Below are 18,742 nucleotides of genomic sequence, written 5' to 3'. Positions count from 1 at the left end.
TCTTTTTCTCACACTTCAGTGATATCATTCTTCATTTCTGAGATGCCATTATGTGTTTTCCTACTGATGAGCATCATAATAAAAAATTTAATGACTGAAAAAAGCTAAATGTGCTTCTGAGTTGTGCGTAAAGTGTCACTGTGCTCCACTTTTAATGTATCTGAGAGGGTTATTAGCTTTTGGATTTAAAGGCACCTAGAATTCTAATCTAATATTAATTTTTTTTAAATCATATTTTACCTCACATTGTCACAACAGGAAATGTGATAGATAATGTGATAGATAAACCTCTAGTCACCTGATTACTGATGCTTAATAATGTGTATTGTATAGGTATGCCTGAGGTTCTATGAAACCCTATTGTACTGAATATTAATATCAAGCGATTTTTAAAGAAGCATGAGCCAAAGCCTCAGTAGATGGCACATAATTCGGAAAAAGATTCATTTATGATACTGCCATTAATGAAGAGTGACTTTAAGATGTAGTTTATGTTAACATATTTATCTGTACTGGTTATGGAGGTAATAAAAAGCATCTCTTCATCAATTTGTCTTCTTGTCCTCTTCGTGTCATTTCTAAAGACTGGTTTGTTATTTTCAATCTTTTTCTCTTAAGCAACCTTTTGGGCTCTACCAAGTAACGTACTCTTTGTGCACCTTGCATTGTCATTTAGACAATATCTTTCTGTTTTTAATAATATTAAGTCATTTTGTTGTTGTCAAACCCCACAAAAGCTTGGTGTGATGCAAATTGTCCTTATCAATGTCCAATGTGTCCCCTTTTTTTAGATGTGTTGGCTACCGTTTGCTATATTTTCTCTTCACTGGTTTGATCTCCCTTGGCTATAGTCAAAGCAGTCTTCTACCGGCAAGCCTCCTCTTTCAGCTCTTTGTTCTTCCTCACCTCCTCTGCGTGTTTGTCCTAAATAGACACAAAAGAAAACTTACTCAACCTGTGTTCATGCATGCATTAATTTGCCTGAGGGAAGCTAAATACAGCGGCATAAACAAACTGGAGAAACAAACAATCCACCCCTTTCTAATGCAATATTCATACTCATTCTATAATTAGACTGGGAAGGGACTCAGAAGCACAAAGGCCAGGAAAATTAAACACTGAATGTGTAATTGTCACAAAAATTCGGGACACTTTATTATTATGACTAATTTGTAATCTATAAATATTTTTAAATATAATATTATAATTTAATTTAAATACAATAATAATTTAAATACTATAATATATAATATATTTTTAATATTATAATTTATATTTTGTTCTATATATTATAAATAGTTTTATTCAGCAGGTGCACTAAATTAAACAAAACAGACAGTAAACATTTATAATAGTAGACATTTATAATGTTAATTGAAAAAAAATGGATACATGTCGTTTCTTTAAAAAAAAAATTATGAAATTAAAAATATTTCTTGAGTACTGAACAATGTAACACTTAAGACTGGAGTAATGGGAAATTCACAGGTATAAGTTACATTTTAAAATATTCTAAAATAAAAACCTGTTATTTCAAAATATATATATTTTTTAATATGAACTATTACTGGTTTTTATATTTTTACTATTTAAAAAGATATTTAATTACATTTTAAATTATTTGTAAAAAATATTCGGAAATAGAAAGAGCTATTTCAAATGATAATTTTATTTTAAAATATTACTATTTGTACTATACTAGTTCTATTTGATATATTTTTACTATTTTTATTATTTTACAATAAAAATCAGCTTTGGTGAGCAAATATAATTTTTTTTTTACAATTAACTACTACTATTTTTTAAAACATATTTACAAAAAAAAAAAAAAAGGAAAAAGGCAGCCTTGGTAAGCATAAGATACTTTAAACCTTTTTTTTCTTTTTGATCCTATAAAACCCAAATTTTGGATTGGTAGTGAGTTTATATGAAAAATTATATGTATGAAGGTAAAAGAAAAAAAAAGTTTCCATATTTGATTGTAATTATATTTTTTTTAAGTAACAAAAGTTTTTAGTAAAGTTGAATGTTTTAGCTATGCATAGACAAATGAAAAACATTTTCATTAGAAATAATCTTTAAATCATTTATTTTTATTATTTAAAAAAAATAAAGCAATTCACCTTGACTAAGTGCTGTAGTAAAGTACTTTACATCCCTTTCAGTTAGTTCATACCTTTTCCTGTAGTCTCTCCAGCATGGCGGCAAGCAAAGCCTCGCGGTTCTCTTTGTTGGCCTCCATCTTCTGCTCCAACTTTTCCTTAGCATTCTTAATGAAGTTGTTGTTCTCCTCAAAGGCTTTCTGGATGACCTCTCTCTCATGCTCCCTCTTCTCTGCAAGATGCTTTAACATCTCAGCCTCCTGAAACTGGAGAGAAGAATACTGTTTTAGCATCAAAGTCAGACCAAAGAGAGGCATGGTTTGGGAGTTTATTTTGAGTGTAAATTCCAACCTTCCGCCTCTCCTCAGCGGCTTCCAGTTTCTTCTGGATCTCCTCCAGAGAAGGGTCCTTACGCTGGGGCATTGATGTGTTAAGCTCAGGCACGCCGTCAAAAGAGGGGGGTTTCAGGATGACCTCAAATGCTTGACCCGAGGCCCGCTTGTTCAGCTCGATGACCTCCATATCTTTGATCACACACCAGTTGAGATCCACTGCATCTTCAAGAGTGAGCACACATAGAGTACCGTGAGTATAAATAAAGTATAAATACCAATGAGTAAAGTTTTATTATTTACCCTCAGCCTTGTATGTGGGATTTTCTGCAGGGTTTGAGTTGAGGCAGGAGCACAAAAGTGACACTAGAGGGAGCTCCTTCACCTTGTCTCGATATGCTGTGCGGAGAAACGTCAGGTAAGTACAAAATACATTGTAAACAAGAACAAACGCTTGCATTTTGACAAAGATCTTGATCATACCTGGTTTACATGCAGATAATTAGAGCAAATAGAACAAGATTATGGGTTCGATTCCCATGGAATGAATACAATTATCTTGAATAGAATGTAAGTTTTTTAGGATAAAAGCGTCTGTGAAATGCTTAAATGTAAACAGAACCGATCAATCACTTTTTGTAGGCTAATAAAACTTACATTAGCCAAGTACAAAAATTTAAGGCGCCTCTTTCACAAAATCAACCAATGGTGTGATTATTGGGGGTGGAACTATATGTTTGCTTGACCAATGGGAGTTTGGGGGAGTGTTTAGGAAACCTGTTTGGAAACAAGTTCATTTCAATAAATTACTTGCATTTAAATAACAATTTTTAAATATATAATTATAACAGTATAATATAGTCTATAGAACGTAAAAAATATGCTTAAAAATAATGCATAATATTTGTTTCTCTGGAGATAAAAAACAGAACCTGCTGAGCTCTCGCTTGGATATACTATTATAATGTACAAAATACACAAACAAAATATACTTTTTGAAATTATAATTTAAGTTAATCAAGATATAATTGTAATAAAAAAAAATCGAATTTGTTCTATTTCTGAAACTCTTGTGTTAACATTTAGTACAAGAGAAAACAATCAAGGCCTGCAGGGGGGGCCTTAAAAATATTAAACTTGATTATGGAGGCTTTGGAGTATGGGAATCAGGGAGGACTTTTGTAGCTTACCTGCCAAGGTCATGTTTATGCAGAATTGTGTATAGTTTACAACTCGTCACTCTGTCCTGTTTAGAGAGAGAAAGAGAAGATTAGGAAAGTGTGTGTGTTTAGTCCTGCACAATGATAAAACACTCTGGCCTAGTAAATGTTTTGAAACATAAGAATTATTAACCATTAAATTAAAAAATACAGTACTTTTAAAATAAATATTCAAATGCAGATCCATTATTCATGAGATGTCTGAAAAGGAGCTTGTTGTGTTGTGATGTGGCGGGACACTTGGTGAAAGAGGAGCATGAATTCAGATGAGGAGCAGCAGGGAGTGTCACGCACCATCTCTGTACTGTTACTCTGCCTCAAAGCTGCCACTTATCAGAATACAAAACTATTTTAGAAAACAATAAACATTAAACATGACATAAATCCTAAAACCATGAGCAAAACTGACATATAAGCTTATGGAGAGACCACAAATAGAAAAGCATTGCCCTGCCCTGTACATAAATAAACACACACTATTTATCCAAAGACCTGCATGTAAAGATGCTTTTCAGTAACTGTATTTGTAACTATATTCTCACATCTCTGTTACAAAACATACTGATACTACAACTTTACATAATTGATGCCCCAAATGGCAAATACCCATAATGTCAGGCTAAACGCATGTAAAAATCCACTCTCAAATGACTACATTAATACATAACAGAATAAAATAAATAAAGTCCAACCCTAATCAATGCAGACAGTGCTATTTATGCGGTTGTTTTGTTTGATAAAGTTGTTTACGGACTCTTGCCTTGGAATGACATAATCTAGTGACCCCTTGAATTATGTCATCTTTTAACACATTGTTGCGTATACACACAGATTCAAAAACATTTGCAATACATTCCCATTTTCAAGTTGCTTTGCATACATTATAGATGGCATGACAGAGCATGCTATAAGAACAATGAGTTCCCTCTAGACCTCTGGTGCGGCACATTTAGTCTTAACTCTAAGGTAACCTTTATCATTTTAATAATCAATGCAAGTCAAATCACAAAAACATCAGAGCAAAGCAAGTCTCCTCTCATTTGATTTTGTGATGCCCACACTTACCTTTTTTTCTTGATGAGGTGTTGTCCCTATCTCCCCCTCTCTCTCTTTCTGTCTCTTTCTCTCTCCCTGGTATCCTCTTTTTCACCTCCCTCTCTTTTGCTCTGTGCCTGCTGCTCCTCGGATACAAGAGCTCAGCAGCATCAGCAGCAGCATCCCTCCTACCGCATGACATCATCTTCCAGTGCTGCTATTGGACGAGGTGAGTGGCCCAGCGTTCCTCCATCACTGTGAAGGACGGGTGGTGTTAACTCTTTGTGCTTTACTGCAGGTGCCCATGAAAAATATAGGGTAATAATAAAGCAAAAAAAAAAAAAAAAAAAACTGTATAAAACAACTATATAACAAAAATATCTATTTAAAATATGTGACCCTGGACCAAAAAACAGTCTTAAGTCGCTGGAGTATATTTGTAGCAATAGCCAAAAATACATTGTATGGGTCAAAATTAACGATTTTTCCTTTATGCCAAAAATCATTAGGATATTAAGTAAATATCATGTTCCATGAAGATATTTGTAAATTTCCTACTGTAAATATATAAAAAATTCATTTTTGATTAGTAAAATGCATTGCTAAGAACTTAATTTGGACAAATTTAAAGGCTATTTCCCAGTATTTTTTATTTTTTTACGCCCTCAGATTCCAGATTTTCAAATAGTTGTATCTCTGTAAAATATTGTCCGTAAAAATGTGAAAATATATATTTCAAAATTTACTGAGATCAGACATTGCTCTACTGCACATTACTTCATAGTTTTCCCCACCTGTACTTTATAGAAAGAAGTTACATTATATTATATGATATGATATGATATGATATGATATGATATGATATGATATGATATGATATGATATGATATGATATGATATGATATGATATGATATGATATGATATGATATGATATTATATTATATATCCCCTGCTTCTTGATAAGTGGCTTGGAGATTATGTTATGTTATGTTATGTTATGTTATGTTATGTTATGTTATGTTATGTTATGTTATGTTATGTTATGTTATGTATCCTATGCTTCTGGATAAGTGGTTTGGATTATTAGAACTTATTATTAAAATGTGAAAATATATATTTCAAAGTTTACTGAGATCAGACATTGCTCTACTGCACATTACTTCATAGTTTTCCCCACCTGTACTTTATAGAAAGAAGTTACATATTATATTATATTATATTATATTATATTATATTATATTATATTATATTATATTATATTATATTATATTATATTATATTATATTATATTATATTATATTATATTATATTATATTATATTATATTATACCTTGTGTTTTCATAACGCATAAACTACTGTCACATTTGTGAAGCACCACTTCTGCTACAGAACTCCATAGTCATCCTAGAGTATTTAATGTCACTCAAGTATCTGTCCACAAAGAATGCAACAAGAGAAGAAGACAGAAAATGAAGGGATGTCAGGAAGCAAGAAGGTCTAAATACATTTATTAGGGAGTTATGGACTCAAACAAGGGGTGTGTCTCTTTACTGTACTGCAATTTAATACAAGCCAAATTGCTCTGACAGGAACAAGAACGATCTTTAGTCAGCCAGTGCTCCTGATCTAATGACTGAAACACTGACTGGAAAGAGAGAGGAACATCAGCACAATAAAAGATGTGATGATATAATTTAGGCATCAGTGCAATGCTGCAATTCATTTGTAAAGAAATATTTTGTATTAATTAGACAAAGTCAAAACAAAAGCTTTTTTATAAGTGGTCTCAGACTTCCAGACCTCTTACAATCTGGACCCCAGAGACTCATGTGCTTCTGCATGTGTCTCCAGGTGCGGTCTGTGTATTGATTTTAGGGGAAGGGAACAGTGGAAGCATAATGAATAAAAACCCTAATTAAATCCCTCTGAGGTGTGACAGAAATTACACAGTTACTGGAAGCACAGTCTCCCTCTCTCAGCACTGCACACATTCACTGTAAATTGTTTAGGATTAAAAACACCTGCTCTTTTGTATTGAGATATTAAATATTCTGCCCACTACTGTGCATTTCAGTCTATTAAAAACATATCAACACACTCCTCTTATGGTGTACTCCAACACAAAGCATGACTCACTGAGGTACAGCTGTGAATATGTAATCTGACCTCATCCTGTGCCTTTTGGTGACTTCACCCACATATATTGAATCTACTTCACCAATTAGATAGCATCTTTTAATCCACTTGCAGTGGCTTTAAGTACATAATGGCATTTTTTATTGTTTGCAATTTTCATAGTCAGCCAAACCACATTTCCCTGACCTACTTCAAAACTACTCAGCCTGGTAATTTCTTTTCTGGTTAGGACGTTTTTTTTTTTTTTCAACATTTCTCTTTTCCTGCAGCGTTTAGGTTGAGATCCCTAATCAGAGAAATGACACCGGTGATGTAATGGGACTGGACAGCAGTGGACATCGAGTGAGAGAGAAAGAGAGGGAGAAAGACTGATAGGATGAGATTAAAGGGCAGGAAATGGATTTTTATTTCCTCAGAGATTTGTAATTAAAACGGGGGGATGTTAATGCATATTAAATGTGCCTTTTCTTTTGATCTTTACCCAGGCTTCGGCTATAAGCAAAGCTGGAGACTATGAAAGCGAAGAGTATTTGCAAAAAAAACATCTCAAATGAAGTATTTTTTATTTGAAAAATGTGAGACTTAGGCAGTGGAATGACAAAAAAAGTAGTTTTTGTGAGTGACACTAGCTACAATGATAAAAATACACACCACAACTTTAATGATAAGTGCAATGGTCAGATGCATCCATCTAGTGTGTGCGAACAATGCAAAAGTAGTGCAGTGGAATGAAAAAAATAGTTATGTGTGAATAGCCACTAGGAAATTTTTACACTCCTCCATCCCATGTTTTTTACCACACTTGGACCTGTTGACATGCCAGATGCTCTCTTCTCTCGTTTCAGGCTTGTTACCATGGACACAGTCTTGCACCATCTACAACTGTCTGGAAATTATTGACAGCTTTGATTTATTGGCAGCTTTGCTACAGAGTTTTAAATGTCTGAAATCACCAAACTGACCGGAAACTTTTCAAAGTTAATTCCAGGGCCAACACAAACATCAACCTATTTGTTTCAGTTGTGGTTGAACCCAATGTACAGTAATAATGAAAAATAAAAAATAAACTAATTAAACTAATTAAGCTAATTAAAATGGTCACATAGGCCCAGTTTGTTAAATCAGAGCAATTTACTTTAAGAGTGGTAAACCTCAGATAAAGTGGAATTTTATCTTTGCTCTTTCATCAATCCCTGTTCTGCAAATATGAAGGTAATTTCTGTTGTGACAAAGCGGAATTTTTGAAAAATGAAAAATCGGGTTCCTACACAGTCTGAATGTCAGTTTTTGAGACATTAGATTTGTTTTTAGACATAAAAAGGAATTAAATGCCTTATAAAGTAGTTTCACAACACTTTTTCCAGATGTTCAATATGACTTCCTCCTGTCTGTGACCTTAACAGGAAGGTGGTCTGGAAATGCCCCACTACTCACATAAAATGGCTTACAGGGGAATTAAGTTCTTATGGATCACTGCCTAAGGTCATCGTTTATGGGTGAATTGACTTGCATTCAGGATGAGGTGTTTATGGACAGGATCTACTCAAGTTCCTTCAGATCTCTTTTGATCTCTCTAAATCAAATTTCATACTTCATAATTCATAATTCCTTATTGATCAAGGGGACTATTTTAGTATGCCCAGAACTGACAAAAATGCGGGTGGTAGATGATGATGGGTAATTCAGCAGCTTGTGTCTCATGTCCCCATCATGTCAGAGACCAGACGGGCAGGAGATTTGCAGATTGCAAGCATCATCATGTCCAGCACAGGCCTTGATGTTTCCATTCTGCCAACTTGGATCACAGCTCCCCCTTCTCCCCCTCTAAAAACATGCACCTCTTGCACATTATCATATCATACCATTTTATATCTCAAAAACACAAACATGGCATTATAAGGCAGATTTCTATTTCAAATTAAAGCTGTTTTTTATGTCTTTCTTTTGATCAAAGAATCAGTGAAAAGATGTATCAGTTTCCACAAAAAAATATAAAGTAGTACCACTATTTTCAACATTAAAAATAATACTAAAAGTTTATTGAGGACCAAATAATCATTTTATAATTATTTCTGAAGGATCATGTCACACTGAGGCCTGGAGTAATGGTTGCTGAAAATTCAGCTTTGCCATTTCAGGAATAAATTGCATATTAAATATATTAAAATATTTTATTGTTACTGTTACTGTTTTGATCAAATAAATGTAGTCTCGGTGGGCATTTACCAAGAGAGACTTCTGTCAATAAACACACACACACACACACACACACACACACACACACACACACACACACACACACACACACACACACACACACACACACACACACACACACACACACACACACACACACACAATGATCTACTTATTATAAATAAATAAATCTTATATCTACAATAGTATATGTGTAATGTATGCATTTGTTAGTGCCTCACTGATAATCTGAGCACCTCCTGCAGAGCTTCAGTCACGCTCCTGCAATCTTACTGCCCCTAGTGGAAAAAGACAATATGCTACATCTTTGACTACTGCTGAGTTGTCCTAGTCATTCAAGAGCTTAGTTTGGTAGGTTGAGAGTAATACATTTATTAAATAACACTTTCAGGTCACCATTCCAGTGATATATTTTTTTCTTTTTTGATCTTTTATTTGCTGCCAGCTTTTCAATGACAGAACAAAAGTACAGCATTCTAACAAAGAGCAATGGAGTTCCAGAAAAAAAGAGAGAGCATTGTTGTATACAACCAGAGTAACTCCACCCACAGACTTCTATAGAATCTTAACTGAAATGTCATAAAGGCCACCGCAGTGGGTGACCGTGCACAATAGACCACCCTGTGACAGCTGCCGTCTCTGCGTCTCAAGAGATTCTAATCAAAAGGGTTGCAGGTCTCAGTTTTACCACTAAGACAGAAGTATCTGTAATTTTTTCCTTTCCCTATTTTGTAAAAATAAAGCATATTATCACACCTATTAGGCCAGACAATAATATCATATGTTTGATCCTGTTATTGGATGAAACATTTTAGAAGCTGATAAGAAATGCTTTTAGGAAAAGTCTCTTATGCTCACAGAGGCTGCATTTCTTTGATAAAATAATACAGTAAATATTGTGAAATATTTTTATTAACTTAAAATAACTGTTTTCTATTTTAAAATATTTTACAATATAATTTATTCCTGTGCTGGCAATGCTGAATATTCAGCAGGTTACTCTTGTCAATGTCAATGTCACCTTTATTTATATAGCGCTTTAAACAAAATACATTGCGTCAAAGCAACTGAACAACATTCATTAGGAAAACAGTGTCAATAATGCAAAAATGATAGTTAAAGGCAGTTCATCATTGGATTCAGTTATGTCATCTCTGTTCAGTTAAATAGTGTCTGTGCATTTATTTGCAATCAAGTCAACGATATCGCTGTACATGAAGTGTCCCCAACTAAGCAAGCCAGAGGCGACAGCGGCAAGGAACCGAAACTCCATCAGTGACAGAATGGAGAAAAAAACCTTGGGAGAAACCAGGCTCAGTTGGGGGGCCAGTTCTCCTCTGACCAGACGAAACCAGTATTTCAATTCCAGGCTGCAGCAAAGTCAGATTGTGCAGAAGAATCATCTGTTTCCTGTGGTCTTGTCCTGGTGCTCCTCTGAGACAAGGTCTTTACAGGGGATCTGTATCTGGGGCTCTAGTTGTCCTGGTCTCCGCTGTCTTTCAGGGATGTAGAGGTCCTTTCTAGGTGCTGATCCACCATCTGGTCTGGATACGTACTGGATCCGGGTGACTGCAGTGACCCTCTGATCTGGACACAGACTGGATCTGGTGGCCACGGTGACCTCGGAACAAGAGAGAAACAGACAAATATTAGCGTAGATGCCATTCTTCTAATGATGTAGCAAGTACATAGGTTGTTATGGGAAGTGTTTCCGGTTCCGGTTTACCTAATTAATGCAGCCTAAAAATCCTTTAACGGATTTGGATAATAAAAGCATATTAGTATGTTATGTGTATGCCAGGTTAAAGAGATGGGTCTTTAATCTAGATTTAAACTGCAAGAGTGTGTCTGCCTCCCGAACAATGTTAGGTAGGTTATTCCAGAGTTTGGGCGCCAAATAGGAAAAGGATCTTCCGCCTGCAGTTGATTTTGATATTCTAGGTATTATCAAATTGCCTGAGTTTTGAGATTGTGTGACTCTTGTCACACAATCCTTCAGAAATCACTCTAATATGCTGATTTAATGCTAAAGAAACATTTCTTATTATCATCAATATTGAAAATGGTTGTGAATTTACATAATGGTCCAATTCTTGAAACATTTTTCACCATAAGCAGGAACAGAAGTAGATCATATTGCTATTGACACAGGGGATCTCTTTTGGGGTTTAGGTAGCTCGGTTTACCCTCAAGACTAGTAACACTGCCCTCTTGATCAGGGTTAATAGAAACCAGGCCTTATACTTCATTCCAAAGCCTCTGTGTGAAATCTGATCATTTCAGCCTGAGGTCTAAAGTGTGTGCATGTGTGTGTTTTGTGTAACAAGACTGCACACACTAAATCAAATAAGATGTAACCCTCTTCCATTGTTCAGGTAGCGGCCCAGTGATGACAGGAATGGACAGTAAGGGAAAACCAAAAACATACAAACTCCACAAAGCCTTCTTTTCTGTACAAAAAAATAAATATTTATTTTACTGTTTGTGGAAACTGATCATCCTTACCTAAGAATTCTCTACAGGAAGTCATAGGAGGAGGGCAGTTTTAACAAAAACAGAAAGGAAACTAATTGTCTGTTGGAAGTTGCAAATAACTTGCATTAAACCTTTGTGTCAAAATGCATAGCTTATTTTATTAATTACTTGGCACATTATAATTATACCTTATTTGGCATTGTTATATTTTCTACTAATTTGTTCTTCATTTGCCATTATTTGTTTTGTATAATAATGGTTAATGGAAATGTAAACACAAGTGCTGTAAAAAGATTCATCGCAATTAATCACATCCAAAATAAAAGTTTGATTACATAATGTATGTGTGTACTGTGTATATATAAATACACACACATTTAAACTTTTATTTTGGATGCGATTAATCATGTGACAGCACTAAAACATGCAAACATTTACTAAAATACAACTAAAATTGTAATTTTAGTTTAGTTTTAGCTTATAATAAAATAGTTCGATATAGATATAGATATAGATAGTTATAAATAAGAAATGCTACACAAATTGTATTAACTTCTTAAATAAAAATGTATTATATGTAATTGTATATTGTATGTGCATATTATAGCTTTTTTATTCACAGTTACATTTATCATAACACAATATCATAATGTTACATTTATTCAACTTACATCAGTCTAGTGTACTTCTAGTTAAACTGTATCTGACTTGTGTTATAAATTTAACTGACTTGGGTAATGGCTGCTAATATGTTTGGAATATACAGTAATTGTAATAAATAAGCAAATGCTAAAAGCCTAACAATTATTCCTGCTCTCCGCTGCTTGCATCATTAAAGAGCATTAAGGATCTCTCTACTTGCTAAGTAACTTTGATAATTGAAGCTGTGTATGAATAATAGATTAAGCAAGGCAACTGCTGAGTTCACTGTAAACTAGGCTATATAAAAATGCTGAGCTCACTGTAAACTAAGAAGACTGGCACAGGCTCCTTATCTCATACAGCCTCATGGCAGCAATAATTTACTCAGATGAATATCATTTTGCTTGCAGGCCCACTGTACAAACTCATTTTAGCAGAGTGAAGCAGGAATCCCAAACTCAGTTTAATCTAACTCCCCACGTACACTGTTGTCTTCAGGGAAAATCCTACATTTTTAAATGTAACAGTGCTCTTCTGGATTTCAAGGATAGATAAAACAGGAAGTTCCTAATTGAGATGGAAGTAAATTGGTCAACTCATTACCACGTCTGTATTCTGTGCAGACGGTTGACGGATCTCATTGACTAGATCTGAGAGCAAAGCGAGCCGTTTAGAGAGATTACAGGGAGGGACAGGAAACTCATGGAGTACAGGAACCATGCAGCCAGTATCGACAACAATCTGTGACATACAGATGTTGCATGCAATAGTCTGTCAATGCTCCTTGATGGATAAACTACAGTATATGATGAATCTGAATACATTTCAAGTCTACATTTGCATCATAGTCCTTACCATTTTAATAAAGTATATAAACCCTAGGGCTGGGTGATATGACCAAAATCGTATATCATGATATGAGTATATCATTTCACAATAACAATAACAATATAGTTATAAATGAGAAATGCTACATAAATTGTATATAAAGTAACAAAATGTATAAAAACACTGCATATTCTTCATATATATATATATATATATATATATATATATATATATATATTCTTTTTAGAGTTACAAAAGTGGATTATTTAAGAGCAGTGAGATATTTTCTCGTTTTTTTTTTTTTTTTTTGATTAACATGAATGACAGCAGGAATATTAGACTGCTGTCACTTTAAGAGCTGACCAAATCCAATATACTCTTATGTGTTTTCTTCTTAAGCTGTTTGCTTTCACTTAAGACTTAAATTACTGTGTTTACATGGATACTTGCAAAGATGGGCATTTTGACACATACAAGTGTGTGTATTTAACCTTTCAAGGCCAAAAAGGAAGAAAAATAGATCAATACTCCTGTTCAGAACTCCTGTTCTCTATATACGAGCACTGTCTTCACGCTAAGTTCTCGTGACCACGTAGCACAGCAACCAAACTATTTTTACAAGTGATGTGTAACTGCTATAGAGACAACAGTCAAAAATCTCTACAGGTTGACAAATTTCTTTCGGTTAATCATGTCTTATGTCGGTATATCGCCCACCCCTAACCCTGAAAATAAAACCGTTTGAATATTATTAGACCATCAAATCAGCAGAATAGAATGATTTCTGAAGGATTCTGTGACACTGAAGGCTGCAATGGCTACTGACAAGTTATTTTACACTAATAATGTTTCATAATATTACTGTGTTTACTGTATTTAAAAAAACAAATAAGTGCATAAGAGATGTTTTGATTTATAGTAGATGGAGAAACATAAACACAACAGGGGCTTAAATGTATGGGTCCAAAGAGACCTTAGTGGACTATTTGGATAAGATGGCTGGTTTCGACAATAAAACACACTGCACATTCCTAATGCACATTCTCATAAAGGGTTAAAAATGTGAGCACAACTGTAACCGTTACACATTAAAGAAAACAAATTTATAGGTTTTATATTTCCTATCCTCCCTGCTCATCCTGGGAATCTGCAGCTACTGAAAACAGTATGGATCATAACTCAAAAACTATGAGCTCCATAAAGGTCTTTAAACAGACCGATGTGCCTGTATAGAATGTATGGTGCAGGATTAAGGGGAACCTGGAAGGGAAAAACAGAAGGAAGGAGACAGAAGATGATGGGTGACGGAGGGAAAAATGCTGATCGGGGTCTTTAGTGTCATACAGAAAAGGAATGTAGAGGGCATCATAACACTGAACAAAGACTATACTGTTCTGCTGCCTTTCATCATTTCTATCTTTCCCCTCTCCCACAAATGCATTCAAAACCAAACTCATTAACTACAGATTGCCCACAAACCACGAAAACAGAATTGAATAATATTATGGTTTAGATTGTAAGTTGCTTCATTATTACAGCAGAGCTCCAGACAATACAACTGACTAGGGAACCATTGGCTCCTAAAATGAGACATTTAGTCACCAACATTTTTTTGATGACAAATTATAGAATCACTTGATAAAAATGCACTTGAGTTAATTGAGTGCATAGCTAACTACATTTGCTTTTAACAACAGTAACTGTGCACTTTGATGATATAATGTTTTTTTTTTTTAAATCTTGGACTGCAGCAATTTAATTTATATAAACAAGGATGTTGCATTTTGAATAAACTCAAACTTTCAGTTTGATACTGTCACTGATGCTGATTGAATTTCTTTCATATGAATATTATTCTGAATGTTCTGTTGGAATTCATTCAACTCTTATTAATAACCAGTCATACAATGTTGGGTATATAGTCATGTTGGAAAGATCAGATTATGGAGTTAAACGCACATAAAGGCCACGACAAAATCATAATTTCAGAAATTTAGAAACTTCTTTAATCCCAGAGTTTTTTTTTTGTATTATATTTTTTACATATTATATTCTTTTTTTTTTAAAACAGTGAACGACTCTTCAATGGCTAAGCTGCAGAGATTTGGATCTCAAAGTTAAACTGCTTATATCGACCCCTAAATGCCATTACATGAGCCCAGTTTTAAAGGAATGCTGGATTAAACATGCACTTTGTCGAGTTTTGAAAAGAGCTAACAAAAAGAGCTCTTTATTTGAATGACTCTAAGTGCTTGATGCACAGCTCCACCCAAGAAATTTCATATTTCTTTCCAAGCATTCGCCTTTTTAGCCACCAGGCAGTTTGTGGCCTGCAAGTAACGTTCTTGGGCACTGCCATGTTGTATGCAAAGTTTATGTTTCCTACCCTTTCCGCTTCCAGATGAGTGTGAATGGGAATATAAAGTACATTTTGGAGAGATTCTGTGCCTAACACACAATCAGCTAGTGAATGAAACCCTATGTCTATAAAAGAGATATAAAGACCCAGGACTGGCTCCAACATTGGCATCAAAACCACAAGTGCCCACTCACTGAGAATGTTTGTTAAAAGTCTTATTGGATGTATTTTCCTTTAACAGTGACCTTAAAATTATGGTTGTGACTGTGGTCAGTGTCAGAATCAGCAAATCCATAGTAAAATAATTTAGCCCTATCGTAGTCTAACGGCTTGCCCATTTACAGCTACAAAGCGCTGTATAATTAACAGCTCAAATTGAGAAAGTTTGACAGGAGTAGGCCTGGATTGCGTTCATTATTACAGTATTCAGACTTTGCCTTATAAGTACAGCACTACAGTATTCCCGTTATTGGACGGCAGAAATGGAATCCATGCAGTGTTTTGTGTCACTTTTCGTGACATGAAATATAGATAAACTAATGCAGTTTCAGCGACAGTCATATGAATGTTGTGAGGGAAATAGATCTCCATCTAACAAGCCATAAAACTCTTTAATACACTGACTTTTTTCTTCTAGCAAGTTTTAAAGTGCATGTTCAGTTTTCTTCTAGATTTAAAGCTGCATTTTTCTGACTTTCACAGGCATTCACAGGTTAAGAGTCCGAATATCCAATCCATCAGCATGATTTAAAGCTGTATGAAGGTTTAAATCAAGAAAGATGATCTCGTTTCTTCAGCTAAATAGGAACTTTTGGCCTTGTGGGCTTTATATAAACTCTATTAATAACACTTCTTTTTCACTCTGACTAGTTTAATGTGTCCAGTAATTGAACATGTCCTATATACACTCAAAGCGTGATTTTAGCTTTTTCCTGCCTGCTTTTTGTGGATTACCTGTATGTGGATTAATTAAAGACTGTTTACTTTTATTCATCTTCTTCGAGCAGTTATATAACATCATACCGTGACAGTCTGGAAATGTGTGTCCTAATTTTAAGTAAAAATAAGTACACTGGAAAATCTGTTAATAGGGGCAAAACTGTGAATCAGTAAAATAGACAATATTTTTCACACATTACAGTAAATATTAAAGTGATTTATTCTATAATTTATTTTGATTATGATAGTTTTAAAAGTAATTTATATTGATTGAAAGTTAATTAATTTAATTAATTTTCAAGATTGAAAGTCTGTGTCTGGGAAAGCGAACAATAAAATCTATATATAAAATGCATCTGAAACACCAATAATAATAATAAATAATGAATGAATGGTATAAGATTTCTAAATCATTTTATAGAGATTTTAATATAACAAAATTAAAATAAAAAATAAAAATCTGTTAGCTCTAATAAAACAATAAACCCCAGGACACCCCACTGAATAGGATATGATAAATTAAATTTATGCTTCTGTTGCGAATCATCTGATTGCATCTGTCTTTTCTCACTAAAACAGTGTTCACCAGCTCCCCCAAGTTTAAAACTCTGAGATAGAACAAAACTAATGGAGCTGGGAGAATCTCCATCTGTCTGTGTTGTCCTTTGGAAAACGAAGAGCATTTCTTACAGAGGGGGTCTTATCCTGCCTCTGTAAATTAATTGGTTATTTAGTCAAAATGAATTGTAAGTGTCTCTTTTTTCCAAAGAATGTCTGTGTTATCTTATGATGTTGTGGGATGAACAGATTTCTGAGAAACACGGATGCATGTTTTCTCTAAATGTGAGGGGAATTATTTTGTAAACTGATGAAAATTTTCTTAAAATGTCTTTTGTTAAATGTTGCTAACAGAGGCACAAGAGACTTGGTTTTGTAAACTGGACAATAAAATTTGTGCTCCCATGTGTATAATATGTAACATCACTCAGCAATGAATTCTGTCATGGACACATGTTACCTTTAGTGCTTCTTTATAAATTGTGGCAAGTGGAAGGGGAAGGTCAAGGGCCATATTCCTATTTCACAAGGGAGCAACAAAGAGATTAAAGATTAGAAACAAAAAGCAGGAACTCTAAGTCACATGTTGACCTTAGTAGAATGAACAAAAACCCAGACGTCCAAACACTAGATTAAGTCTACTTAATAGTAAAAGAATCACATTCAAAAAGAACCTTAAATACATACATGCATGCATTGAGCTAAAACATTTCCTCATGTTACAATTTTTTTATTACGAAATGGCATGGAAAACGGGAAAATGTGATTGTGTGTGAATGTGTCTATAAGATTTTTAAAGGTTTTTAGAAGTCACTTATGCTCATCAAGGTTGCATTTTTTGATTAATATACTGTAATATTGTGAAACATTATTAACATTTTAAATAAGTGTAGGATTGACACAGAGTGATTGAACTATATTGCAGTCTAAATTAAAAATATTGGAGAGAGTTTTTATTCACGTTCCCTCCTCTTCAGACTTGACACAGGCAAGTTGCCAGATTGACTACACCAACAGGAATGAGCACACCTGACGCTGGAAAGCATTTCCAATATTTATTCTGCTTTTATTATACCGCTGTTGATCATAACATTTTTTGAATGGATGACAAGGCTTTTTAGAATGGGCAGAACATTCTATTTCCCACTGTGACCCCTTTCATTTGCCAGCTTCCATGACTGAAATTAAATACGCTGTGTTTCCCACCAACTGACAACTCGGGAGCAGTGGGCGGGTTTCACAAACCAATACAGAGACTGATATTCTGGCCCGGAACGCATGTTTTCAAAGATTATTAACTGACTGTAGCATTGGTTTTCAGTTTTTCATGTTTCTTAAATATCTGCAAACATATTATGGTATTTTTAAGCTTTAGTAGAGTCAAAAATTTACAGCACCTTTAATATAGTTTAAAAGGTAATGTATCGCTGTCATGTCAAAGCTTAATTTTCACCAGCCATTACTTCAGTCTTCCGTGTCATATGACCCTTTAGAAATTATTCTAATATGTTAATATGTAGCTCAAGAGACATAAAAAAAATCAGTTCAAACTGTTTTTCTAATATTTTGTGGTAAACATTGTTTTTCAGAATTGTCAGATGAATGAAAAGTTCAAAAGAACCCACTTTATTTAAAATGTTTTTATTTTTTGTAACAGTTTCTACTGTGTTTTTTGATGTATTAAATGCATCCTTTTCTGACAAAAAAGTATAAATTTACAACATAAAAAAAAATCTTACAGTAGATATACAATGTTTTCAAATTGGTCAAACATACTGTTTGAGTATTTGGATCTGTATTACAGTTATTTAAATATAAGATCTTAAATATTTATCACCTAAGAAGACACCAGCATGCAAAAGTTTGCAGATTTTGTTAGACATCTTGTAAAAACAGA

General features: G+C 34.1%; 1 protein-coding gene across 1 annotated transcript; it reads right to left on the bottom strand.

Moving 5' to 3' along the window:
- Positions 1-644: 644 nt before the first annotated feature.
- Positions 645-4,865, bottom strand: stmn4 (stathmin-like 4). The gene is made up of 6 exons (XM_059512507.1): positions 4,720-4,865; positions 3,625-3,680; positions 2,738-2,833; positions 2,454-2,659; positions 2,177-2,368; positions 645-924 (listed from the first exon to the last, which is right to left on the bottom strand). Exons 2-6 carry the CDS (start codon positions 3,635-3,637, stop codon positions 865-867), a joined length of 567 nt encoding a protein of 188 aa, XP_059368490.1. The 5' UTR covers positions 3,638-3,680; positions 4,720-4,865; the 3' UTR covers positions 645-864.
- Between the last annotated feature and the right edge of the window lie 13,877 nt (positions 4,866-18,742).

This window comes from Carassius carassius, chromosome 27, assembly GCF_963082965.1.
Source record: "Carassius carassius chromosome 27, fCarCar2.1, whole genome shotgun sequence".
In the NCBI taxonomy this organism is placed as follows: domain Eukaryota; kingdom Metazoa; phylum Chordata; class Actinopteri; order Cypriniformes; family Cyprinidae; genus Carassius; species Carassius carassius.
The sequence above is the reverse complement of the archived record's forward strand: the minus strand, read 5'-3'. Positions and strand labels throughout refer to the sequence as shown.